Source organism: Paroedura picta, chromosome 7 (assembly GCF_049243985.1).
Source record: "Paroedura picta isolate Pp20150507F chromosome 7, Ppicta_v3.0, whole genome shotgun sequence".
In the NCBI taxonomy this organism is placed as follows: Eukaryota; Metazoa; Chordata; class Lepidosauria; order Squamata; family Gekkonidae; genus Paroedura; species Paroedura picta.
The window spans coordinates 95347334-95375007 of NC_135375.1; the positions used below are offsets into that span (position 1 = coordinate 95347334).

The window sequence follows — 27674 nt, forward strand, 5'->3', positions numbered from 1 at the left end:
TAAAAACTGGCACCTGTACCTTAATGAGCGGAATAGCTTCTCCCTTTCACGGTGCCATTCATAGCTAAAAGTAGATGAAATCTAGGCTTGGACAGAGGTGCTGACCAAGTATCTTGGATAGGCACAGGCTGTGGTGAAGTGCAATGAAGGGTGTCAGATTGGAGCAAAGGGAGACTCTGGAGACCTCCTTCAGAAGAAACATCCTGTGACTGTGAGGGTAGCCTATTAGGGAGCTTTATGAGGGAACGTAGCCTGTCAGGGAGCTTTATACCAGACAGAAGCTTCCGATTGGCTTTCTGATGTCCCCTGATTCTCCAGGTTTGGAGTAATTCTTAAACTCTTGTACAGGCAAACGCTGCAATTGCCTGGACTTCCCTTTTCTGATCAGTCCTTGTTGTGTAGGGAAGCCGAGGAGAAGGGCTCCAGGTTCAAATCACATAGCACCTGCCTCTTGGCTTGTATTATCAAAGCTCTTCAGTGGTATCTTCATAGTATATTGTTGCAGCTTACAAAACAAGTATTTTCATCTTGAAATACTCAGTCATTGATATCTTTCTGGGAGGGATGCACAATGTCTTAAGAAGTCTAGCTGTGCCCTCAGTTATTAAAAACTAATTTAGCACCCAGAGCCTTGGTGAATTTGCAGAATTTGTCAGTTGTGCAATAATACTCTGGGCATGTCTTCCTGAGGCTTGGCAATGCAACTGCTTGGTGCGCAGTCAGGGACAACAGGAAGCAGAACAAATATGCACCGCAAACTTTCTTGACCTTCCTGAGCTTTTAAGGAAGATCCTCTCCAAGTGCCAGTTTCGGAGGTCAGCCATTCCACATAACACATCTGTTGCAAGCTAGTAGTTTTTAACCAGTATGTGACATGGGAAACTTTGGTTTTAAACCTTCTGCATAAACAGTCATTTACTTAAAAAAAAAAAAAAAGCCAGTCTTGCTCCAGGGGTAGTCAAACTGCGGCCCTCCAGATGTCCATGGACTACAATTCCCAGGAGCCCCCTGCCAGCAAATGCTGGCAGGGGGCTCCTGGGAATTGTAGTCCATGGACATCTGGAGGGCCGCAGTTTGACTACCCCTGGAGCAAGACTATAAGATTGCAATAAAGAAATAGTGAAATTACCCTCGTTTATTGCAGCAGTTCCTAAATATTTGATACTCGGGACCACATGGGTTTCTTTATTAAAATCAGAGGCATTCCTGACAGTTGCACTCAAAAAGGTGCACAGTCCTCTCTGTGCCGTGGCGCTGGCCTCTTATGCGCAGCCTCGGGCTTCGGTGATCACCGAGACGGCTGAGCCAAGACACGCATCCCTAGTGCACACTCCCTCCCTCCCTCCCTCTCGGTCTCCTCCCCAAACAAAGGGTGAACTGGCAGACATCCTACTTGGCCCAGGAGGATAGCTGTTCCTTCTGTCTATTTATTTATTTATTACATGTTTATACCACCCTCCCTTGCGGCTCAGGGCGGTTCACAGAGAACATGAATCCAATATGGCGGATGCCACACATTCTGCAAATCAAACCCGGTAGCTGAATCAACAAAACTAAACGTTTGGCCATTAATTATTTAAACCATATAACGTTTGATCGTAACCCAGCAGATTGGTCGGATCGAAATTGCCCCGCGATGTATCCAGTGGGCATATCTGATAGGACGGGGTTCTGGAGGGCCCAGTAGATTTTATTAGCTCACTGGCCCTAACCAAAAGCTTAGCACAAGAGCTCCATTTTGCAGGCCTTGCGGAATTATGTTAGGTCTGGCCAAGCCTGGATCTCCTCTGGGAGCTCGTTCCACCAAGTGGGAGCCAGGACAGAGAATGACTTGAGGCCAGACGTGCTTTCTTGGAGCCAGGGATCACCAGCCAGTTGGAGCTGGCTGAGCATAGTGCTCTTTGAGGGGCATAGGCAGAGAGGTGGCGGTCCCTCGGGTATGCTGGGCCCAGCACACATCAAGCACGAGAGGTCCTTTCTCAGCAAGGGTGATGCGTCAAGGATACCCCTGTGCCCGTCTGTTGAAATGCCAGAGATGTCACAGAATCCCCGTGCGCCCGCTCTTGGAATGCAATCACACTGCTTATAAGTCAGCAGAGAAATGGAAAACTAGACAAACTAGACATGTGCAGAGCTATAGAAGCATCCACCACCGAGACTTCCAGAAATGCTTCCAGCATTTTCACCGTATACTAGTGTGCAAACACCAGGTGATAACTTTGTGCTTTCTGAAAGCTGTGTTGTTACTTGCCTTCTGGATACCATATGGAGAGGTCATTGAGAATACGGTCTTTGAATGGGTTCAGCTAAAAGTTACTTTTGATTATTATCTCACGTGGGAGGAAAACACTTATTGGTCCTCTTGATTTGAGCTTCTCTTTAGATACCGCTTCTTGCATCATCGTAGAGGGCGGCTACACGGCCCTTTTTAATTGTGTTTCTTAATTGTGTTTTTTTTTTTTGTTCTCTTATTTTACTGCACTAAATGCTTTCTCAGAAACATTGGTCCTAAATAAAATTATTTAGAAGAACCACAGGTTGCAGCAGAACTTCCTTGTGTCTTTTGGATTCGCAGCCTTAATGGTATTTTGTTGACAATATGTGCCGAGGTTGCGAGAAATGGGAAGAATTAATAGCTTATGCAATTTAGACATATCTGGATTATGATAGTACAATTGTGACTGTCATTTTGGAGCCATGGTTATATAACAAGTTGTCCAATGTCTATGTCCTTATTTATCATTGAAACTAACTTTATTTCAGCAGAAGATTTCATGTGCTTTGTACACTTTTGGCTGATTAAGTTTGTTAAATGCAAAACTGGCAGTCACCTAACTATCCAGATGCTATTTTTCTGCCTATGGGAAGCTTTCAAAGCCTAAGAAAACGTTTCCTGTTTCTTTGCTCTCTTGACAATTGCTTTTTTCTCTTTGTGTCCTTGTCTGTCCTGCATTTGCATCCATTCTTCCTCTCTTGTCCCCCCCCCCTTTTCTTCTTTCTAGTGGGGAAATCTTACCTTTTGCTTGTTAAGCCTGCCCTATAGCAAAGCAGTCACTGAAGCAAGGAGAATTTCTGTGTGAGGGAGTCTTGCTCCGTCTGTGTGCTTCTATACTCTGCGTCTCATAGGACAAAAAAAAAAAAGGAAAGGAAAATGCCGACCGTCTTGCTGCTTCAATGGTAACGTCCAACTTCTTAACTACTAGTACCGTGCAAGTTCAATCAGGAATCCATTTCATTTTTGCTACTGAATTCCAAAACATTGAAAATGCATTAGATTTGGAAGGGGGCATGAACAAAGAGTGAGAATATGCAATATGGGCGGGGTTGGGAATTCTGGAAGAGCCCATGACGGGCAACATGGCTCCTTCATTGAGGCCATCTTCAATGACATGCACGGCAGCCATCTCTCCGTGGTGTTTCCACTTGTCCTGTATAGTACTCTAGGTTGGAATGATGGATGGGTAGTGGATTAGAGGCCTGCCTTGCAGCACGGTTTGGACAAACATCGCTTGTAAGTCCCATCTCGCTGTTTCACTGATGTACCAAACTTTCTGCCTTGAGCAGAGGTTTTTCAGCCATGATTTCTCTCCCTGTGTGATTATCACAGAATGCTCATGCATTGCAAGAGGATTCTGGGGTACATTTTGGAGCATGCGCTCCACATGGGGCAAATGATGGGCCTTGATCCCACATGAACTGAGAGTGCCCTGTGGAGCATGTTTATGTACTTTCCTGCACTTGTGCGTTACTATGACTGAAATGATTAGTCGTGGGAGACAATCTGTCTTTGAGGGACTTTCCTCCTCATGGGGAAGAAGAAGAGTTGGGTTTTATACCCCACTTTTCTCTACTCTACACTTTTCTCTACAGTGGCTTACAATCACCTTCCCTTCCTCTCCCCACAACAGACACCCTGTGCAGTAGGTGAGGCTGAGAGAGCCCTGATATTACTGCTCAGTGAGAACAGCACTATCAAGGCTGTGATGAGCCCAAGGCCACCCAGTTGGCTGCATGTTGGAAGAGCAGGGAATCAAACCTGGCTCACCTAGATTAGAAGCTGCTGCTGCTCTTAACCACTGCACCAGTGGAACTGTGGCTCAGTGGTAGAGAGCATACTTTGCACCCAGAAGGTGTCTGGTTGAATTCCCAGTTTCTACAGCTAGAAAACATCAGGTAGGAGGTGAAACAAGAGATTTCTGCCTCTCAAAGAAAGTAAACAGCATTGAACCTATTAGACCAGGGATGGGTAAACTGTGGCCCTCCAGATGTCCATGGACTACAATTCTCATGAGCCCCTAACAGCAAATGCTGAGGATTGTAGTCCATGGACATCTGGAGGGCCGCAGTTTGTCCACCCCTGTATTAGACTAATGGTCTGACTCCCTACAAGGGCAGTTTTTGTGCACATGTATATTCCGAGGCACCACTACTGATTTCCTCGCAGGGTTGCATAACCACAGAACGTCATGTATGGAAATACAGAACCGTTCTTTTCAGCTTTCCTGCGAATTGGAACACTTTACATCCACTGTCTGGTTTTCCTCTTTGCACAGTATTTGTAGGGTTTTTAATTTAAAAAGGCAGACCAAAGGCCCTGCAGCCCACGAATCCAGGGAACCAGCAGTTTCCGAGTCCCATTTTGAACTCGCTGCGCTTGTCGTGCCTCCCTTATGCTCTGTGTTCTTCTCAGATAACGTTTGTGCAGGAGAAAGGACAAGCAGCAGCTGTTGTAACGCTGGAGCAGAACTTTTCTGTGTGGGATTGGCTGGCTTTGCGCAGTCAACAGTTCGTTCTGCCTGGGCTTGATAGGAGCACAGCTGTTCCTGGAGGCGCAAGTCCAGCTGGCTCTTTTCTAAGAAGAAAGTTCAGCACATGTAACACCGACTTACCAACAAAACTTGGGTTGTCATTTTAAGCCTGTAGAACTTTTTAGTAACCTCAGGTGCTTTGATGGTACAAAAAAAAAAGGGAGAGGAAGGGGGAAATGTTTTAAGTGCATTATGTGCAGGGGTGAAAGCAACAGGTTTCTTATCAGCATGTCTCTTTTGATGAGTTTGAGGCAGACTCTGGGAGGTGCTGCTTCAACCACTTCCTTGTTGTGCTGATGTATTTTTCACCTTTAGAAGCTGAGCATTAACGTACATGTAAAAATAACTGATTTGGGACCTTAAAATGGATAAAATCTCTACTTTTGCTTCAAATCAGTGTGCAAATGCATTTCATTTTGTAGATGGAGTTGTTAGACTTTAAAGTTGGGGAGGGGGGAAATGGAATCTTTTCAGATTTTCTCTCTCCCTACACACTTCTGGGTCTTCTGCATCTCTTGAACAATTATTTTGACTTTGGGGCTTATGGGCAACAGAATATAGATATTTTGGGCAATATCGTGGGTAATATTTTGGGCAATATCGTGGGACTAAACTGTTTTCTGAAAATTTTGAACAGGACCTTTTTAGCCTGCAATCTTGAGCTATTCATTTTGCCTTCTATTCTGCCAAGTTCTGCCTAGGATCAGGGGCGATCTGTGAAGTTCTGGGGCTCTAGGAAAATCCAGGATGGGGTCCTCAGGATCACTACTGGCCACTCACCACACCTGGCCCCTGTCACTGAGAACCAAGTAAGGTTCAAGGGGGTGGCAGGTTACAGTGGATGGATGAGCGATAGGGTTGTGACTGTCCTGCATTGTGCGGGGGGTTGGACTCGATGACCCCGGAGGTCCCTTCCAACTCTATGATTCTAGGGGGAAGCCCTTGTCCTGTATGAAGTGGGTAGGAGCTACTGCTCTTCCCAGAAGCTGACTACTTGGATGGGACATGTATAAGCTACTACCAACACCAAGCCAATGGCCGGAATGCCAGATGGGGCAGACAGGAGCGGCAGCCACCACTGACCTAGCCTCCACTGTTGGTGTCGGGGGTTGCTCCACCTGTGTCTCCCCTCCCTGGAGATCAAAGCCAAATTAAACGTTCAGTGGCAGAGTAGAGTCTGGATACCAAGTCTTCACTGAGCAATTAAAAGTCATGGGCGAGGATGCAGTTTACAGGGGAGATTCAGAGTTGTAGAAGGCCATTCGGGAGTGGTTGCTCCTTACTCCATCAGCCTCCCCCTGCCCCTCTGTTCTGCACTGTTACAAAGCAACACAAGAGTCTTGTCTGCTCCAGGCAGCAACAGGAAGGGGACAGAAATGTGATCAAATAAGTCAGGCTTTCTCAATCAGGGTTTTGTGAAACTCTGGGGTTTCTTGACAGCCCTGGAAGGTTTCCCCAAATGGATGGGCGTTAATTGTTTATATATTTTAAAAATCTGTTAAACACTTATTGGGTGATATGACCATATATAATCATGTTGATCCCTCTCCATGGCCAATGACAGACCTGGAGGGGGGAAGGGGAGGGGCCCTGGGTGGGCGTGTCCACAGCTCTGCTTCCCAACCGTATTCTGTACTATCACGCCACTTCTGGGGTTTCTCAAAGCCTGAAGAATAAAAAAGTTGAGTATGGCTCAAATAAGTCACGGCTACATCATTTTTCATAGCTGTAGGTCTGTCCAAGAAACATCTTTAGGTTATGGTCTGGCGCCCCTGTCTTATCTCCTGTGAAATGAGCCACCCCTTATATGAAGGTAAAACAGGAATCCAGTGGCAGATGAACCAAATTCAGCCAAGCATAAACTTCTGTGAGTCAGAACCTGCTTCATCAGAGTGATATAATGAGCTGTGATTCACAAATTTCATGCTACAATAAATCTTTACGGTATCCCTTCACTCCTGCTTTGTCTTACGGCTACCCGCCTGGCATTATCCTTTCTTCTGCCTAAAATATAGACTAATTCAGTGGTGCTCAGTCAGTGACCCAGGGAATAATGAAAAAAATGGAAACTCTGACAATCTCCCCTGAAAGATGGGTGGCAGCCGATATATACAGCATTTCCCCTCCCATAAGCAGCTCCCACAAATTGCTAAGACTACTCTAGATCTCTTCTGCAGACATTGACGGTGCACTCAACACCATGTCTCCAGAATCTCTGGCAACACGTGAGGATTCCTCTATCAAAAGAATTGCTATAGAAGTTTGGAAACACTCATTTAATAAGATTTGCTTCTGAAACCTGATGCAGCTGCACTATCCCAGGATGCCCCAGTGTGGTGTCAGAAAAGAGGCACGAAGAATCAGAAATCTTTGCCTTTCATAAGTGCTGTCTCGCCTTATCCTGGCTTCGGTTCTGACATGCCTCTTTACATATTTCCATGGCCTTCGCTGAAGCTGCGCTAGGTTTGGCAAGGCTTGCTGTTTACCCAGCTGCAGGTGCAAAAATAATTGGGTCTTATCTAAGGTCTGTGTGAAGGAGCTGCAGTTGGTTTGGTGGGTAGATCCATTGGATCAGGGGTAGTCAACCTGTGGTCCTCCAGATGTTCGTGGACTACAATTCCCATGAGCCCCTGCCAGCAAATGCTGGCAGGGGCTCATGGGAATTGTAGTCCACGAACATCTGGAGGACCACAGGTTGACTACCCCTGCATTTGATCCTACGGTACACAGCTGAGGTGGCGCGCACCATGGCACGGAAGATCAGATAACTCTGTGGCTTCTGTTTATCTCCGAGACGGGGTGCAGTTAAATCTGCAGAATGCTTCTCTTTCCTAAGCAAGAGGCCAGTCCAAGAAGTGTGAGTTGCAGAACTGTCTTGTCTGAAAGATGCTCCTCGGGAAAAGAAGTTTGCTTTGGCTGTTCTAGCTCTTTTCGTATGTCCTGTCACTTAACCAGGGCTCCCAGTTGCAGTACTTTGTCCCCATCTATTTCTACGTCCTGCACTCTAGCTGCTTTCGAACTGCTTGGCTTTTCTGCTTCCTGGCTGGTTTTGCTATATTTATCATGTCTGAAATCGAAGAGATAGGATTTTTGCAAACTGCTGTGAATGCGAATTAGGCGCAAGCCAGCCAACAGGACCAGTTCCCCCAAACAGGTGGCCTTTTCAGCTTGTATACAATCTGCAGCTTCTTTTTTTTTAAATTGCATATGTATATCACAGAATTCAGGGTTCTTAGAGTTAAGGTAAAGGTATCCCCTGTGCAAGTACTGAGTCATGTCTGACCCTTGGGGTGACGCCCTCTAGCGTTTTCATGGCAGGCTCAATACAGGGTGGTTTGACAGTGCCTTCCCCAGTCGTTACTGTTGACCCCCCAGCAAGCTGGGTACTCATTTTACTGACCTCGGAAGGATGGAAGGCTGAGTCAACCTTGAGCCGGCTGCTTGGATCGAACTCCCAGCCTCATGGGCAGAGCCTTACCACTCTGCGCCACAAGAGGCTCTTATTTGTTAGAGTTATTGTCATGTAAATTTTGTATAATTTATTTTGCATACTTTTTTTACAACCATTTCCTGTTCTCACTGAAAGCCAGTTTGGTGTAGTTCTTAGGAGTGTGGACTTCTAATCAGGCATGCCAGGTTCGATTCTGCACTCCCCCACATACAGCCAGCTGGGTGACCTTGGGCTCGCCATGGCACTGATAAAACTCATCTGACCAAGCAGTGATATCAGGGCTCCCTCAGCCTCACCCCCCTCACAGGGTGTCTGTTGTAAATTTCCCAGTTCAGAGATGGCACCCTTCTCTGCAGTCATTTAAGGAAGGCATGGAAACAAGGAATGCAGGAGATGGGATTGAGGACCCTTTCTTCCTAGTGGAGCAGTTTGCAGGATGGGTCTGGGATTGATTTTCCCTTACTTGCCGTGAACTGAGTTTCATGCTGAACTCCACCCCTCCCTGCTCTGGTGAACAAGGGAAAAAGCTACCAGCAATGTGACACCAAGCTGACATCTGAAGGGTGCCAATGTGACAATGTCCACTGGTAGCCATTGATGCCCGGTTGGCTCCCTTTATTTGCATGCGGCTAACCCACTGTGGGATGCTGAAGTCGCTTAGAGTTCAGCCCTAAACCACAGTGTCTGACTATCACACGCTTTTACCTGAAGTATAAAGAAAACTTCTCTGGGGTTGTTAATTCCTTTGCTTGTTCGGCCTCGTCTGGAAATCCGCTCCTTTTCACATGATCACATGGTTCACACACTATTCCCATGTGTGGTCTCTTTTAAAATTGTGATTGAAATATCCACAGATCTCTGCTTCTCCCTTAGGGTCCCCTCTCTGGGAATGGGATGTGTGGGAAGGACGGGATCCACAAGAATTTAATGTTGTGTATTCTTTACCTATCAGGCTTCCTGTCGAAGCGTGGGAAAACAGCTGCCTCCTATTCCCTTGCCTTTAGGCTGGTATAAGCTTCCTTAAATTGGGAGGAGGAGAATGGGAGGGCATGTGAAGCTAGAAAGCAGATAAAATCGGGGAACAAACCAGAATTGTCAGGAGAAAAGTAGAGAACTGAACACTAAAGCCCTTGGGGGAAGCAGAAACAGCTGAACAGCCACATCCCAGAGGCAGGACTGGAATGGATAAACATGACCGACGTCTTGCAGTGTAAGATGAACATGTAAAATGATGAAAGGCCAGCTTTCTGGGGTTTGTCACTTTCTGATGCAACCAAGAAATTGACTCCAGGGCTACTTCTGTGGCTCCCACCCTTCCTTCCTTCCTTCCTTCCTTCCTTCCTTCCTTCCTTCCTTCCTTCCTTCCTTCCTTCCTTCCTTCCTTCCTTCCTTCCTTCCTTCTTTTTCCCTCTCTTTCTCTCTCCCTTCCTTCCCTCTCTCTTTCCCTCTCTCTCTCTCTCTCTCTCTCTTTCTCTCTCCCTTCCTTCCTTCCTTCCTTCCTTCCTTCCTTCCTTCCTTCCTTCCTTCCTTCCTTCCTTCCTTCCTTTTCCTATCCAGCTGCAGAAACTGGGGGAAGGTGCAAGTGGGATCTCTTTCCCAACCATGGTGTGGGGGCAGTAAAAGCAGTGCAAGGGTGATTTTCAGTGGGAAGCGGGGCAAGAGGAAAGGGCTAAGAAGCCCCTGGAGCTGCAGCCCCCTCCTGCCTGGCCGTTCAGATTGCAGCCTAAGCATTTGGATTGTATGGAAGAAAGAGAAACAGCCTCAGCAGTTATGCCCTTTCAAGCCCGTTGATACCAGTGGTCTTAGAAGGGGGTAACTCTTTATAGCTGCAGTGAAAGTCCCTAAAAAGAACAATGGAGCTATAACATGTAAGTTCTACTGTGAGCTTGCAGTCAAGATGCCTCAATATTTCTGAATTCTTCGGCCAGTTCTGCATGTTTAGTATTTTTTTTTCTGGAGTGTCCATCTAGCTTTTTAAAAAAAATCATTTGGATGTGTGCAGACAGAATAACAGGCTGTTGCAACTGCAGCCTAGACTTGCAGGATAAAAGAGTCTGGTATACTCTTTGCACAGAGGAATTTCTCTTAAGACTTTCAGCACCATAAAATAATTACTGCATAAATGAGGACAGAACTTCCTTCTCGGTTCCCACCTGGCATTTTCAGTACTAATTACCTGTGAGCTAGAGTTAACTATCGACCTGAATGATGGCTTTACGGTGTCATTTATATCCTTATCTGATCCCAGCCAAGGAAGGAATAGAGTAGCCATCTGTCTGCTCAGAACGAAAAACAGGAGGTAACCTGCCTCTCTTCTAATGATATATTAGATGCTGTGATGGTAGTGGACTAGTTGGTTGCTTTTGCAGGGCTGCTGGGGGACATGTCGGGCTGTTCAGAAACAACCATTCTGCAGGCCCATGTTAAGCTATACTTTTTTGTCAAGCAACCACAGGCAGCGGGATTATTTCCCCTACCCAAAATGTTAGGTGTACGGGTAGGTTGTGTACTTGAGCTAAACTTCACCCATGGCAAACTAATCCTTTGACTGTGCCACCATGTGTGCCATTATTTTCCCCTTTACACTTTTAATACAATAAGAGAGCTAGCTTGGTGTAGTGGTTAAAAGCAGTGGCCTCTAATCTGGAGAGATGGGTTTCAACCATTCCTCCACATGCAGCCGGCTGGGGGACCTTAGGCTCGTCACAGTCATTGTAGTGCTGTTCTCACAGAGCAGTTCTGTCAGGACTCTCTCAGCCCCACCTTAACAGGGTGTGTGTAGTGGGGAGAGGAAAGGAAGGTGATTGTAAGCTGCTTTGAAATGCCTCCAGGTGGTGAAAAAGCAGGGTATAAAAACCAACTCTTCTTCTCAACATGGATAAAGCCAGGAATCCAGAACCACTGGTCCGAATATCTTCAATTACTGTAGATTCAAATGGGTAGCCGTGTTGGTCTGAAATAGCACAATAAAATCAGAATCCAGTAGTACCTTTAAGACCAACAAAGATTTATTCAGGGCGTGAGCTTTTGAGTGCAAGCTCTCCTCGTCATGTAAGGAGTTCATAGTCTGAGGAAGAGTGCTTGCACTCGAAAGCTCACGCCCTGAATAAATCTTTGTTGGTCTTAAAGGTGCTTCTGGACTCTGGTTCAATTACTGTGTTCCCAGGACAGAGAAGGTTCAGTCTAGAGCTAGTAGCTCACTCTGTAAATCATATATCTGGCTAGAAATTTGTCTACTTACTTGAATTATTGGTAGTGGTGGTATTTTAACACTCATTGGGTGTCCTGTGACTCAGCTAATTTTCAAGTATCTGATCTACTTGACGCGGGGTGGGTGTGGGATCTGAATCCCCACCTGCTTTGCACATACTGAAATGTTCAGGAAGCTGAGAGGTCTAAAGGAGCCGTCACCTCGTGTAAGGATAATACAGGAAACCTTGCAACAATAGTGTCTTGTTGCATATGTTTATAGCATGTGGCATAGGACAATTGGTGCACCAGCAAGCTTTCTGCTGCATTGTGGCTCAGATCTTTTGAAAGGGCCATGTAGTTCCTTAAGAGAAGATATAATGATAAGGTGACCAGATTTTAACATTGGTAAAGTGGAACACCATTGACCGGGGGGGAAGAGGTCTTGATTAAAAATTTGGTCTATATGGAGCAACAAAAAGTTTCATAGAATGCAAACATAGTATTGTAAAAAAATTATATATATTTGGAGCAGCATGCAGGAATGAAATAGAAGAGCTGGGTTTTTAATACTCTGCTTTTCACTACCTGAGGGAGTCCCAAAGGGGCTTGCAGACACCTTTCCCTTCCTCTCCTCACAACAGACACCCTGTGAGGTAGAGGGGGCTGAGAGAGCCCTAGGAAAACTCCTCTCTGAGAACAGCTCTAAGAGAACTGTGACTAGCTCAAGGTCACCCGGCTAGCTGTATGTGGAGAAGCAGGGAGTCAAACTTGGTTGGTTCACCTTAGAGTCTGCTGCTCTTAATCACTACACCATGCTGGCTTTCAAGCCTCAATATTTACGAATGAGCACAGTGGGTCGCGAAAAGCCACATTTGCCTTTACCATCAGCCGAAAGATGCATGTCCTGTGCACTACTCCACCAAGAACCCCTGCACAATAATATATAATAATAAATATATGAGTGGCTGTAGAGAAGGGCGTATGTAGGGGTTGCCGTGGAAGGGCTTGGCCCTTTGCTTCTGTCCCTGGCATGAGGCCTGCAGGGCAGAAAAGCTAGCAGCTCCTGGAGATTTGTTGGAGGAGCCTGGGAAGGACAGAGACTCTGCCGGGGTATGGTGCCATGGGGTCCACCCGCCAAAGCATACACTTGCTCAACTGGTCTCCATCCTATGGAGATGAGCTGTCATTCCACTGATCCCCAGGTCCCACCTGGAGGCAGGAATCCTTACGTGTCCTTGCACTACCAAATGTACGGCAGGTGCAACCCTCCCGTGTCGTGCTATTTTTCTTCCCTTTCTTTCTTTGACACTTTTGGGAAAAATCACCCCCAGTTAGCTGACAGATTAGGGAGAGACCGGTTGATTTACCAAATCTGACTTGAAATGAATGTTCCTGTATTATTCTAGGGCACTGATTCTAGGGGACTGATGGTCAGTGTCTCAGAAGCCACACAGGGCTCCTTAATAGGCCACCTGTGTCTCTTCAGAGCACCATGTGGCGCCTGCCCCATGTTTCAAAAAGCTGGGCCAGGCCATCCCCCATTAAAGTCTCTGTCCTCCCCCAAATCTCCAGGAGTTGGCAACTTTAATCCCCACCCCGTCCCGTGTTCCAGTCTATGTAAGTGTCCAACTGAAGGCCTGTGAGGAAAGCAAAAACAGCGATATTTGGCTTATGCCAGACAGCAAAACAAACGTCCTCTTTACATGCTCGCATTGCTGCCTGTGAAGGCTTGGGGCTTCAGTGGATGAGCAAAATGTCAGATGGGTTCCACTTTAGGTGCTGAATCGCTCTTCTTTTTCTCGCGTCAGGGAGGAGAAGAAACATTCAATCGCGCCAAACTTCTGAACGTCGGCTTCAAAGAAGCTTTGAAAGAATACGATTACAACTGCTTTGTGTTTAGCGATGTCGATCTCATCCCTATGGATGACAGGAATACCTACAAGTGTTATGACCAGCCCAGACACCTCTCCGTGTCCATGGACAAGTTTGGATTTCGGTAAGAGATCGGTCGGTAATGTTTATTTGACACACGGTCAAGGGTATTTGTTGACATGAACGTTGGATTAATAATGGGGGGCCTTGCTCAGATGGGTCTCCCCAGCAAGGTGTGTAGGAAGAAGTCAGGTAGAGTGGGGGCACAGAAAGAAGGGGGTACAGCAAGGATTTCAGAGAGAAGAGCACCAGAGGAATCGCTTCTGCCTGTGGAAACACCAACTAAGAGACTGCTGAAGACAGAATCATTGAAATTTAGGGTATGGCAGGAGGTAGTCAGAAGAGAACGGGAAACTGTATCAAAGGCTGCAGAAAAATGGTTGGAGAGAGGAGAGCCCTTCTGATTTGGCAGGGAGGAATTGGTCAATGGGCTTTTTCTTTCTACAGTTGATTAGAAAGGTGATCATATTATGTCGCTTGAGACAAATCTATAATCCCTCTGTGGTCATTATTGTCTACTCCGGGATTTCTCAACCAGGATTTCATGAAACCCTAGGGTTTCCTGACGAGCCTAGATGGGTTCTTGAATGGGTGGGAATTTGTGAAACATTTCTTGGGTGAAATGATCAGATGTGGTCATGGTGACCCACCGACCCCTCCCCAAATGGCCAATGATGGGCATGGAGGGAGTGGGAAGAGGAGGGACCCCAGGTGGGCATGTACACAGCTTTGTTTCCTAACCATATTCTGTATGATCCACCACTTCTGGGATTTCTCGAAGCTTGAAGCGTGATTCAGGGGGTTTCTCAATGGTAAAAATTGAGAAAGGCTGGTCTACTCTGACTGGCAGAGGTTCCCAGTTAGGAGTCTTTCACCTTAATCTACTATCTGATCCTTTTCACTGAAGATGTCAGGAACTGAGCCTGTGACTTTCTTCCGCAGTAATGGGTGGGGTTGCCAGATCCGGCAGACCAGCAGGCAGGGATAGGGGACTTACCAGGAGCAGGGAGGGAAGAAACAGTAAATAAATGTGTTGTTGCTACATCACCCTGAAGTGACATGGGCATGTCAGTGATGCTCTATTTTTTGGGTGAAACTCTCTGGTGGAATTAGTTTCTCTGAAACACCTGAATCGCTGTTCTTCTACATCAGGGGCAGCCAAACTATGGTTCTGCAGATGCCCATGGACTACGATTATCATGAGCCCCTGCCAGCATGAGGCAGGGACATCTGGAGAGCCACAGTTTGGCCACCCTTGCTCTACATTGATAAGACCCCCCCAAAAAAAGAAAAACAGCATTGCAGCTGTACGGGAGGGGTTTCACACTCCTTGCCTCTAACATCCTGCAACATGCTTGATTTCTGGGTGTGACCATGAACTCCGCTCGATTGAAAGCTGTCTAAAAGCTGTGTGGGTAAATCAAGTTGCATTGGTACCGCAGCCTCAAGGGGTAGACAAGGGGTGTGATGTCCCACATCAAGTACACCCCTGCATTTCCACTTCCTCTTTCAGAATAGTTTCAGCGCTAAAAGGCATTGTGGCTGACTGAAAATGATCAGAGTTTCACGGCAGGCAGAGGGGTGTTATTGGGCATCTCTTGAAATTCCTGATGTCATGTTTGTTTGCATTACTTTAGTTCACTGCTTGTTGCTAGTGGTTCACTCCTCTTGACCTTCTGAATGGCCTCCCTGTCTCTCTTCCAGCTTACCTTATAATCAGTATTTTGGAGGTGTGTCTGCCTTGAGCAAGGAGCAGTTTGAAAAGATCAACGGGTTTCCCAATAACTATTGGGGTTGGGGAGGTGAAGACGATGACATTTATAACAGGTAAGACTTTTCTGACCTGCGTTTGCTGCTTAGCGGAGCTTGTTTTTCCAGCCGAAAGCCGGACGTGCCATTTGGATGCAATACTTTTCTAGCACTTCTTGTCCTGTAAGCCAATTGCCTTGAAGTTGTCTTCCATGAAGCATTCAGAGAATCCTGTCATCTGCTTCCCATCCATCTGGGACTCTCCTTCCTGTTACGGTAGCCATCTACCTTAGCCTCCTTGCATCCCTCTAGGCCAGCCTTTCTCAATTTGTTTACCATTGAGAAACCCCTGTAATGCAATTCAGCAACAGCGTTGAATAAACAACGACAGCACTGGTGTAACTGGACACAATGATCCCATCGGTCGGTCAGTTTGTGGGGAGGGGGCTTGGGGGGGCTTGGTGGATGTTGTTGATTTGGCTGGCCTCCGCTAAAAGCCTGGCAGAAGAGCTCCGTTTTGCAGGCCCTGCAGAACTGTGCTAGCTCCATCAGGGCCCCGGTTTTAAAGGGAAACGTAGTTGTCTAAAAAGTGCCGTGAGCCTGCAGGCAGACACGCAGGGTGATCTTTGTCTCCCACATGCCTCTTCAATTGCCAGAACAGCTCCTCCTGGCCATTTTGGCACTGGAAAAGGATATTAAGGGGACAGATTGCTTGGGGCTGCTGCAGCTCAGCCTCGTGGCAGTATTTTTAAACGGCTACCTTCTAAAGTGACGTCTGCACTCACAGGTTGGACTTGTGGCTGCCACAACATGCTGTCCCTAACCTAGGCAGAATTCCCTTGTATACAAAGGGATGGCCTAACCTGGACCAGCACAGCTGCCATTTTGGCCCCTGTGCTTCCTTTTGCAACAATTACGAAGAGCTCAACCAGCCAGTCATTTCAGCAGCAATCTAAACTGCAAATTTTAGTCTTCTGTGGCTTGGGTCCAGAAGGGACCTGGATTGTTGCCTATGTACGGTCTCCCTTTTCTTGCTGGCTCTCACTCAGACCAAGCTGGCTGAAGATCCAGGCCTTGAGCCCGATGCTCTGCCTTGCGCGGGGTCACTGTTTTTGTTGTCTCTTCAGCTGCCGCTCTTGGAGTTGGAGTCCAAACAAGAGTCCAGTTTCCCACCGTCAGGGTCAGACCTTTGGCAGCAGGATGTTGTCCTTAATGTTCCTGGAAAAACTTGTTTTCTCAGCGCTTGCTAGGAAAGCTGCAAAAGCCTGGAGAGGAAAACCCAGGAAAATTCAGGCCCAGGGGCAGGGGGGTTGTCTTCTCTTCCTCCCCCCCCCTCCCCCCCAACAACATTTTGAAAGGAACGGTACATTAAACAAAGCCTGCTTTAAAATATTTTCACTTTTGCAATGAGGGAAATGGTTTTGAAGGCAAGGTTTTATGTACTCAGAAGGTTGGTATGTAGAGTTGCATGTAAGACAGTAACGATTCCGGTGTGTAGTGTGTGTATACACACAGGATGGGGCTATTCATGACTACTAGTCACAATGGCTATTAGTGATTAGCAGTGTCTACTCCCTCGAGTATCAGAGGCAGAACACCTCTTTAGATCTGTTGGCGTGAAGCATGGGCAGGAAGATGCTCCTCCCGAATTCACCAAGTCATCGGAGGAAGTGTGCCTGCGCACTAAAGCACATGCCTTGAATAAAACTTTGTTGGTCTTCAAGGTGCCCCTGGACTCCAACTTTGTTCTGCTTCTTAAGACCAACACGGCTACCCACCTGAAAACTAACCTCCCTCCAGTTTTGTTTTGTTACAATCAGGACTTCGGTCTGGCAAAAAAAACAGTGTATATTTATATTTCCGCCTGAAAGGAGAATGACGCTATTTAAAATAGTGTGCGGCTCGAGACGCAGCAGCCTCTCAATCTGTTTTGTGTTTGCAGACTGATTCTCAAAAGCATGAGGATCTCTCGCCCAGATGCTACCATTGGGAAATGCAGGATGATTCACCACTCAAGAGACAACAAAAATGAGCCCAACCCACAGAGGTAAGCTCTCCTGACTACAGGTGCACAGCCATTTCCAGAGAGCCATATTCTCTTTCTGCTCTGTTTGCTTTCCCTTCCTGAAACACATCTGACTGCAAAAGAAACCTTTTATCCAAATACAAGTACAGAACATGTCAGCAACGCACTGAGCTGCCCTTTCATTTTCGATTTTAACATTGCACTCTACCATGTGTTACCTGAATTGGTTGTGTCAGGAGGACATGTGCCAAGTTTGGGGAATGGCTTGCGAGAGGTCAGGTAACTTTAAAAGATCCAAATGCCTATGTATACCAGGTAATTGAGAGCCAGCTTGGTGTAGTGGTTAGGAATGCGGACTTCCATTCTGGCAAGCTGGGTTTGAATCTGCACTCCCCCACATGCAGCCAGCTGGGTGGCCTTGGACTTGCCACAGCACTGATAAAGCTGTTCTGACCGAGCAGGAATATCAGGGCTCTCTCATCCTCACCCACCCCACAGGGTGTCTGTTGTGGGGAGAGGAAAGGGAAGACGACTGTAAGCCACTTTGAGACTCCTTCGGGTAGAGAAAAGCACCATATAAGAACCAACTCTTCTTGTAATTGCATCCTGTGAACTCGAGGCAGACAACAGATATACAAGGATTAAACAAACAGTCTTTATTTAACATAGACAAACATATAACAATTACACTATCAATCTAACAGATGAGGAAATAAAGGAATGAAAGGAAAAGAGTCTGGGATAGAGAGACAATGGAAGGATAATTATTAGTTCCTGAAGAGGCAGAGACAGTGACAACACGAAGTCTAGCAACATGTCAGGCTCTGGACCATAAAATTGTTGGAAGGGTCCTCCAGAGTCATCTAGTCCAATCCCATGCACAATGCAGGAACTCACAACTGCCTGCCCACCCACAGTGACCCCAATTTCATGACCAACTGATGCCCCCCAACAAAAATCTCCAGGATCCAGTCTGGCCTGGAGGAAATTCACCTACCATCCCACAGTGGCGATCAGCAATTCCCTGGATATGCAAGGAAAGGCCACGAGACAAATACCAGCACATCCCCTCCTTCCTGGCCCACCCACTCACAATCTGCCTAAGTTCATGAAATCAGCATTTCTGTCAGATGATTCTAGCCTCTGCTTTAAAACTTCCAAAGAAGGAAAACCCACCACCTCCCGAGAAAGCCTGTTCCACTGAAGGACCCCTCTAACTGTCAGGATCCAAGGTTCCAGAGTTGGCAAAGTGGCTTGCCGGAACAGGGGCTTTTATACCCTGATCGAGGGTGGTGTGTGCTAGAGATTGCACGTTCACTGGGTGGCTGTCCTGGGGCTGAGTCAGTGAGTAAAATGGGTGCAAATGTCTCAGGTGACAGGTGCGGGTGGGCCTTGATGGCGCTGAAGAAAGGTACAATGGGACATTTCCAGGTGTCTCAAGAGACTAGCTAGCTGGGTGGAGGGAAATTCCCTCCTGGCGGAATGGCTTAGGTTGAGCAACAGGCGTGAAGACAAAGAAGTTGGGCAAGACCTCTCAGGTGCAAGGGACTCTGCTGGCTACTGGATTATGGACTGGGGGAAGAATGAATTCAGAGCACAAGGGTCACAGCTATCAGGTCAGACCAGTGAAAATGGAGTCGGGCCAGACCCTAATCCTGGCTAACTAGAGACTCTGGCTTTGACATAAGCCTAGACTGGTAGAGGAGACCACGGGTCGTTGGGCACTGTGTGCCAATCTAACGATGAGGGGTTCCATCATATATAACACATGTGCCCTGAGTTGGGTGGCCCAGGATAGCCTGACCTCGTCGGAGCTCGGAAACTCAGCAGGGTCAGTTCTGCTTAGCATTTAGATGGGAGACCACCAGAGAAGTCCAGGGGTGCCAGTTCTGTAGAGGCGGGCCACGGAAAACCACCTTTGAGCATCTCTTGCCTTGAAAAGCCTTAAGGGGTGCCATAAATCCACTGTGATTTGAAAGCACTTTCTTTACATACACATGTTTTTTCTCCAATTTTTTAACATTGAGAAACCCCTGAAATATTTATCAGGCATTGAGAAACCCCAGAAGTGGTGCGATTGTGCAGAATATGGTTGGGAAGCATACCTATGTGCACCCACCTGGGGCCCTTCCCTTTCCACCCCCTCCAGGCCCATCGTTGCTCACTGGGTGACTTTGGGCCAGTCACATTCTCTTAGCCTAATCTACTTCACAGGGTTGTTGTGAGGACAAAATGGAGCCATGGAGCGCTTTGGGCCTCCATACAAATGAAGTCAATAAACAAATAAATCTGGAACACTTGAATGTTTATGTTCCATGTTTAAACTGATGGATTCTGTCGCAGTATCATCCCATAGATTCCAGGTTGGTCTTCTGCGGGAGTCCCTAACATTTTGTGTCCAAATTTGAACATGGGAGTATATAAAACATTTGTTTTTATTCTTGGCGGAGTGTGTGGAGGGGAGAGACTGAGCAGAGTGGTTGCTAGTTGATTTCCCAGCACTGAAAATCTCTTTTCTGCCCACAGGTTTAACCAAATTGCTCACACAAGGGAGACAATGAGTTTGGATGGCTTAAACAGTCTGTCCTACACGGTCTTAAAAACTGAACATTTGCCTTTGTATACCAAAATCACAGTGGATGTTGGATCGCCAAAAAGCTAGTACAGAGAGAAGTCACAGAAGACTTGGAAAACATAACCAGGAACAATTCGTCCTGTCGGTTTTACGCGTCCCCTTTTTATTACGATGGACATCAGAAAAGATGCCCTTCCGAGGTGTTTTATGTTTGCTGGACAAGCAAGATTTTTAATCCCTCCATTTTGTTGCATATACAACTTTCTGTCTATTTTCTCCTTTATAAATTTAGAAACTGTACATAAAAGTTTGAAATTAAGTCATTTTTGAGGGAACTGGGGAAAAGACAGGCACAGTGTGCTGAAATTAATGGGGACTATTCTTAGGTGAACTTCCCATTCATTTTGCTACAGCTTGCATGGGAGACCTTCCAGGTGGGGTTTGTCCCCATGCCTATGCGCTACCATACTCTCCATTGTTGCCCACAGCTGGGAAAAATTGATGCTTCTTACAGTGCTGTTTCCCCCCCCCCCCCGCCCTTTTTCACATCACGATCTTCTGTGGACATTTTTTTAAACATTCAAAGTCAAGCACTTAAGTGCTAACTGGCGGCATCTCAGTGTTGCTGCTATAGCGCCGAAGTGCTGTGGGAGGGGTGGCCAAACTGGCTCGCTAGATGTCGAACTCCAATTCCCATAAGTCCTTGCCAAATGGCCATGCTGGCCGAGGCTTATGGGAATTGTAGTCCATGGACATCTGGAGAGCCGCAGTTCCGACCATCCCTGGTTTAGAGCTATAGCACTTAACTTGGAATGTTAAAAAAAAAACTCCACAGAGGATTGCAGAGTGAAAAAGGGAAGGGCAGGAGAAGCATCACTGTTTGAAATGGCTATAGCGCTTCTGAGGCAGCTCATGAGCAGAAAGAAATGTGCTTCATGAAACCCTCATCCCTGTATTGGTTTTGCTCTAATTCAGGCCAACAGCAAGTAATATCTGGTTAAGAAAGATAATGTGAAAATCTTGATCGTGTTTTCCATCATCTTAGGCCCAGCTCGTTCCACTCCCCCCTTGCCATTAAAATTTTAAAACTGGGTTAAGATTTAGGAAAATGTCAGTGCTTTAGTTACAGTTTGAAGGACTGGAGAATGCTGCTACTGTTGTGTTGAGTTTACGTACTTTGATAGATGTGTGTGCGCATGTGTGTATATATAAATGCACGCATGTACACACACACACAAAAAGGCCTCTTTGCTGAAAAATGAATGTTATAGTGAAAAAATTAACTTCCACGGTGATAGTCACACATTAACAGGGGTGACCTGCATCACTTCTGATTGGGTCATGCATTATGTTACATCACAGCAAGTAGTTTGACTCTTGTTTGTTTGGGACACGAGCAGCCAAGTGGTGGCTCTCCAGATATCCATGGACTACAGTCACCATGAGCACCTGCCTGCATGGTGTCTACAGGGTCTCATGGTAATTGTAGTCCATGGAGATCTGGAGAGTCAGAGTTTGGCCACTCCTGGTTTAGAACATGGATGGTTCCTTCCAAAAGCCATTCCTGCAGACAAGACTTGAAGTACCGACATTTCCTCCTGTCATCCTCATGATTCCTCCTTCAGCGGAACAATGTTTTTTAGAAGGGAAAAAGCTGTCAACTTGGCTGCGGTTCCCACTCCTGCCATTTGTAGAAGGGAGTTCTTGGATGTTCCCTAAAAGCAGAGCAGAGCGACCTGCTGTGTGAACAACTATCAATTGTAGCTTTGCTCTTGTAGCAGAGGAAGGATTCTGCCCGTCTTCAAGGCGGTCCCCTTGTGGAAATGATTGACAAGCCACTGGGTCAGCCGTGTTCAGGACTGTAATGGTCGTCTGCAGCCGTGGTCATCTGCCCAAAAGCTTCATGGCATTCCCAGTTTGGACTTTCTTACCGTGCAAGAAGAAGTGCATCGACACGGTCTCTAAGACTAGCAGGTACAAAGTTGGCCAAAGATTTCACATGCCGACGCCATACTGTTCCATTTGTAGCCAGTGGTGCTCGCGTGGAACTGACCTACGGGGCAAGGTTGCAGGGTACAAATAAACGAGATAGCTTCAAGGTTCGGGGTGCATTGGGGTGCATTTTGCAAGCACGCCAGGAAACCTTGGATGGAAGCAGAGAGTAGGGAGGATTCGAATCCACCTCCTTTTCATTCCCTTTGGTTCCCCTCTGTGGTTTATAGTCGAGCAGGTAAACCAATGAGTAGCAATGCATTCCACCACTGAGGTCAAGAGTTACGCAGTTGCTCAGTGAAGCCCTTTTAGTTTCTGTCCCTGAGCTGCATAAATATTCTGCCTAGCACAAGGATGGTAATATTTCCCAATCCCTTTTAAGTCTGAACGTCAAGTTGCCTTTTGCTCTGTGTTGTTACCTCCTCTTGCCGAGGGACAGCAAATAGCAAGCAACTGTGGGCACAAACCGTGGCCCATCTTTGTGTTTTCTTCAGGTATGTTTTGCTACCATTTAAGCCTAAATATTGTGTCAACGTCAAAGAGAAAAATGTTTTTCTTGCCGTGTGTTTCTGTAAAACTTGAATTCGTTGTTGTCGTTTTTTGTTCTGTGTTAAACAAGATATTATGGGTGGGGGGAAGTGTGTATTTATTGCACCATACAACAACACCTGTCAGTGTAAAGTGCAAACCAAATAATGTTGAAACCCGACCGAAATGGGTGGTTTATGCCTTGTCTTCTGCAGAAACCACCCCTGTGGTTATACATTCTTTTGCTTAGCAGTCGCTTAAAAGGGTAACACAAAGATGCCTTTTCTTATGTCTGTGGAGATTGAGCCAGCATATCCAGGTATTAACTGTTTTAGTTGTTCCTTTTTAATCAGAATTAGAATCTTTGAAACCAGGGACTGTTTGCATGGCCTGTTCTCCCAGTTTCCCCAGACTTCTTCCTGGAGAAAAGTTGCAATGTTGTTATATGATCGGCTTAGAAGCCTCAAAATTCTTCTTTGGTTCTTAAATTCTTATTTTAAAAAAAAAGTTCTTGTATTTTGTTTTCCAGTGGGCTTCCAATAGTCTCCCTTTCAAAAGACTGGCAATCCCCTATTTCAGCCCTGTCTGTAGCAAGCCGTTTGCCAGTCCGCACTTATAAAATACATGAAGGAGAAGAGATAGAGGTGTCAATCACAGCTCTCTCAGGCCCCCCTTACTGTAGCAGTACAAGCTACGTCCCCTCCAGAAAGTGCCTTAGAGGAACACGGTTGCCGTGTTCCCCACAAATTTCACCTCAGGTTGCACCATCCGAAAGATCTCGCCTTAATTCCACTCACCAAATCTTATTTTAAAAGGCTGCAAGGTTCTTCTGCCCCCAGCTCTTTCCCCAAAGCATCTAGCCTTTTCCATTGTAGTTCTCCAGGAATCTGTGCCAAAGGAAAGCACCTACAATTGATCTGGATAAACTGAGGGAAGGCACTCGGTGGTCAAACATGGGACTGCATGATGGCAGGTCAGCCACAGAGGAAATCTTTCCAGCTCTTCTGAAGAAGCTTTGGCTCTGGAGTGCTCATTCTACGGAGATCTCTTTTTCCACCCTAAGGGTCACATGACCGAGGTAGGATGAGCACTCCTCCCCTGAGTTCTCCTCCTCTTGCTACCGTGAGGAGAGGATGTGTTTCTAAGCTGCTGCTTCATGGGGCTTCAGGAAGAAGACGAGGCTTTTCCATGGAGAACAGTAAAGACGTAGGATGGCGTTATTTAAGATTCGGAGGGACAGGTCCACCATTGGCAGAAGGACCTCCATTTGGTCGCCTTAGCAAGAAATAATCAAATGACAGCCGAATTAAGCTTGGTTCCCTTTCAAAGCTTTATATTGTCTAGAGGTTTTATGGTTGAGCAAACCTCTGGTGAAACAAGGGGATACCGGAACCTTGTCCAGCATTGTTTGGTGGAAATATTTGTGTAGCGTTGCTTGTTGGAAACACTTTTTTCTGAATAATTTCTTCTGGATTATATTCGTGAAATACCATGGTATCAAGATTTAAACAGGAAATAAACAAAACTTGGCCATGCACCGATCATTGGTGCTTTTCTATTTAAGAAGTGCAGGGAATGCGGAGCAAAAATGGCCCAAAATGATGGTGATCATTCCTCATGCCTCCTATGTCTCTGAGAGGGCCACAGTGCAGCCACATGCCCAGCTTGTAGATGCTTTACTCCTAATGCATGTGTGGGGAGACTGGCAAGACTTAAAGCTGCACTTTGGGAGAAAGCTCAGGGCACCCGTATCTCTGCGGTTAAAAAAAAAAGATGCCTAAAAAGATAAAGGTGAAAGAACCTATTTGGTGACTTTGACACCAATACCCTAGTTATCAGAGCTGCAAACTCAAGTTTCCACCCCAAGATCAGTGTCAGCTTTTTAAAAGGACTAAAAAGAAAGCCAAGCATGCCACAGTCCTCCTGGATTGCCATCAAGTTCAAGCTCCCCTTGGAATCCATTATCTTCATCAGCATGGACTCATAGCCCACCCACTGGAGGTCATCAATCCTCCTAAGCACTGATATTAACAATCTTCAAATCAAAGTCCTCCCCGCCCAGTGCCACAATTCTCCAGTGGGGCTCGATGTCAACTCATTTGGTGTCGAAAGACAGCCCCATCACTCGAAAGGTTATCAAGGATCCCAGATTCCTTGGAAGATGAGGTTTTCAAGCTGCCTTCCATGGCAACCAGAAGCACAGCCACCAAATTAGTGAACATTTCAGCAAAATCGATGGGGCCCATTTCCATTCAGGATGCCACCACAGCGGACACAGTGAGCACATGTTCCATACCCACGGCAACCTGTAAAATCATCTACAGGACCCAGAAAGGACCACCAGCACTAATAGCACTCTGCCAGGGGTTTCCGCCATCATGATTCCCCTCAATAAAGACAGCAGAAGACTGATCTGTTGGGAAGGAAGATCTCCTCCTCCAAGGCTATGGGTCTGAAGGTGTCTAATTTCACAGTGGTCATGGGTCACTATTAAATGCTACAATGGGAAAAGATGTCACAGTTCCTCAAGCTGCTGCCTGTTGATAAGCAGAAGGTGGCTAATATGGACATTGCTGAGGAACAAAAATTAGGGAAACAGTTCAATGCTGAAAAGCATGGAGCAGATCTTTGGCCTTGTCATACTGAGATATTGCCGGTTATGCTCCTCACCCTTTCACTCAATGCAAGAGCGGAAATAATCTATTTGACGGTCAAGCCAGGGTAGAAACCCCCTAGGGACCAATACTAACTAGGTTCCCATCAGAGGTTTTTGGGTGGGTTATCCAAGTTCTTTTATAAGTGATGAAAAGTTACTGTTGATGATTTTGTGTTGTCCATAATAAAGAGATTATTTTTTGGATTTCAAATCACTACCTCTGCTTGAATTCCCTTCAGCCCAGTCCCCCTTTCTACCTTAGGAGGTCTCCACTCTATTTACCAAGCTCATCCCTGAGGAACAATCAAAGGGCTTCTATCTAGATATTTCACCATTGACAAAAATGTGGAGGCAAGAGGCTCATTTTTGACCTAAGATCCCTGAATAAACATCTGAATGTCCCCAAGTTCAAGATGTTATCCATAAAGTAGGTGATGTCCTTTATAGCTCCCAACTTTGATTCACCTCACCAGACTTCGTGTACTTCTATGTTTTGATACACAAGAACAGTAGGATGTACTTGAGGTTCAAGTATTCAGGGTCCACGTAGAGTCCACAGTGCTTTGCAACAACACTGACCTAGAGTATTTTATCAGATGTGTTCCAGAGATGATATTTCATCTGAGGTTAAGTTGTACTTTGGAGCCTTACTGGATAATTGGCTCTCCATCAGTGACTCCCCAGAAAGGCTGGTCAGGAACTTGAGCTTCACTCTGCACACTACCCAATCATCGGGGAAGGGGGGGATTTGGCAAACAGTGAGAAATCCCACCTCACTCCCATTCAATGTGTCAACATTGGAGCCTCTTTAGATTTCTTTAGATTTTATATATGCTCTTGATGGGTGAACTTCTCGATTGCCCCTATTTGAAACGTAAAACAGACCAGAAGAAACTCTACTGCTGATCTATCGCTGACATAATACAACTTCTAACTCTGCAAATCCGGAGGCCTCAATGTCTCAAAATTAGCACTTTTTGAAATTTAAATTGATGGCTCTTCTTATGGAGTCCTTTTAATTCCAAGTAAGGCATAAAATTATCTGCAAACATTGCAATATTTGTAACATTATATGGACTATACAAACAGCTTTATGTTACACTTCATAAATAGCGTTGTCTTTTGTTTGTGTGTGTGAGAGAGAGAGAGTGAAGACCAGGTCAAATTGCCATAGAAAGCACATTTGATTGTTTGAGAGCGCCTTAGCCCTCAGCATCAAAAGATAAATTTTAAACGTGCCTTAAAATAGACGTGTGAGAGAGGAGGAGAGGAATTTTCCACAGAACAGGATGAGATAAAACGTCTCAGAGTTGCTGCATTACAAATAATAAGCTTTTTCTTAAAGACAAAACTCAAAATGTCTCTATGCTTGTACTTTTAATTGCCTCCCCTCCATGATTTCTTCATAAAGATTAACATGCATTTTGGTTTAACTGTGAAATTTTATGGAGTGAATGAAACCCGATTCTCTTTCACTCAGGAACATTTTTATTCAGGCACTGTTATTAAAAAGTGAAATGCTCACAGGGAAACGTGGGGTATGGTTGTTTCTCAGACAGGATTAGCTGTTGGAGCTAAAATTAGGACCTGCTGTGGTATTAATTTGTGACCTTTTCTGTGCTGGACAGGACCATCAGTAAGCCAAGGGCTATGCTTGGTATAGTTTTACTTCTTGTTACCAACATCTGAAGATGGTACATACTAATACCCCCATCCATTCTCTTCTTTTAAGCAAGGAGCTTTGATTCTTTCTCATACATAGCAAGGGGCTGCTTTTGTCTGTGCGATCAGTACTTATTAGGAGCATACTGCCCACCTATGAGTGCAGCTGTCTATGTGCAATTTGGGGAAGGGCGCATAAAGTGTGAAACTGAATCAACCCTTGGTGCATGTCCAATTAATATTTTTTAATCAACAATCACTCCATTAATAATGGGAGTGAACTGGCCACGGACCAAGGCAATGGTTTATGTACTTCATGCTAGAACTCTGCGCTCCAACAAGTCAAACTCTGTAGAAAGATGATCTACACTCTGCAGCCAATATACATTATGTACAGTGAGCCAAATAGGCCAGTTACTTCGACGTTGCTTTCCACTGGGCAATAAAGACAATCCTAACCTCTGAGGATTTCATTTAGTCTGTCCCCCTGACTTTTGAAATCTCGGGAGGCATTTCCCCACGTAACTTTCAAAATCTAGAAGGACTGGAAACTTAGCTTTTAAAAAGGCTGAGATTCTCGGGAAGTTGAATCCCATACCCAGTGAGCTATTCTGTGTTCTCTCAGAGGTACAGCAGCCGGGGGTCTCCTGGCAATCAAGAAAGAGCTAGCTTCAGCTCCTAAGATGGAGACGAAAGAGAAAGGCCCACAAAATGGATGCTGAACTGCAACAGTGTGGCACGTCTGCTTTTTAGGGCCTGCCTTTCTCTTCTTGGAGCAAGTGTGGCTTGAAAAAGAGCCCCAATATAACCTTGAACTTCTCACATAACCTTGAACTTCTGATGTTACTAAGGAGGCAAAACAGGAAACAAGTGTAGAAAGGTACTCGAAGGAACGGGCTGAGAAGAAACATGCAGAGGAGTTGCTTGTAAAGAAAGATTGTGGAGCTGCTTGTAGAGAAAGGAGCCACGCGGGTGCTGCTCTCAGATCGTCAAACAAGAAAGTGAGGGGGCCCCTAAATGTGGAGAGAGGGCAAGAGAAGAGCCAGCAGGGTGTTGTGGTTAAGAGCAGCAGCCCCTCATCTGGAGAACTGGGTTTGATTCCC

At 46.0% G+C, this 27674-nt stretch overlaps 1 protein-coding gene across 2 annotated transcripts in view; it reads left to right on the top strand.

The window, feature by feature from the left end:
* Positions 1-25120, top strand: part of B4GALT1 (beta-1,4-galactosyltransferase 1) — a 54966-nt gene extending 29846 nt beyond the window's left edge. For both annotated transcript variants that reach the window (XM_077345469.1, XM_077345470.1), the window contains exons 3-6: positions 13260-13447; positions 15088-15210; positions 17075-17179; positions 19685-25120. In XM_077345469.1, the coding sequence (XP_077201584.1) occupies positions 13260-13447; positions 15088-15210; positions 17075-17179; positions 19685-19820 (552 nt within the window). In that variant the 3' untranslated portion in view covers positions 19821-25120. The remainder of the gene's footprint in view (positions 1-13259; positions 13448-15087; positions 15211-17074; positions 17180-19684) is intronic.
* The last annotated feature ends 2554 nt before the right edge of the window (positions 25121-27674 follow it).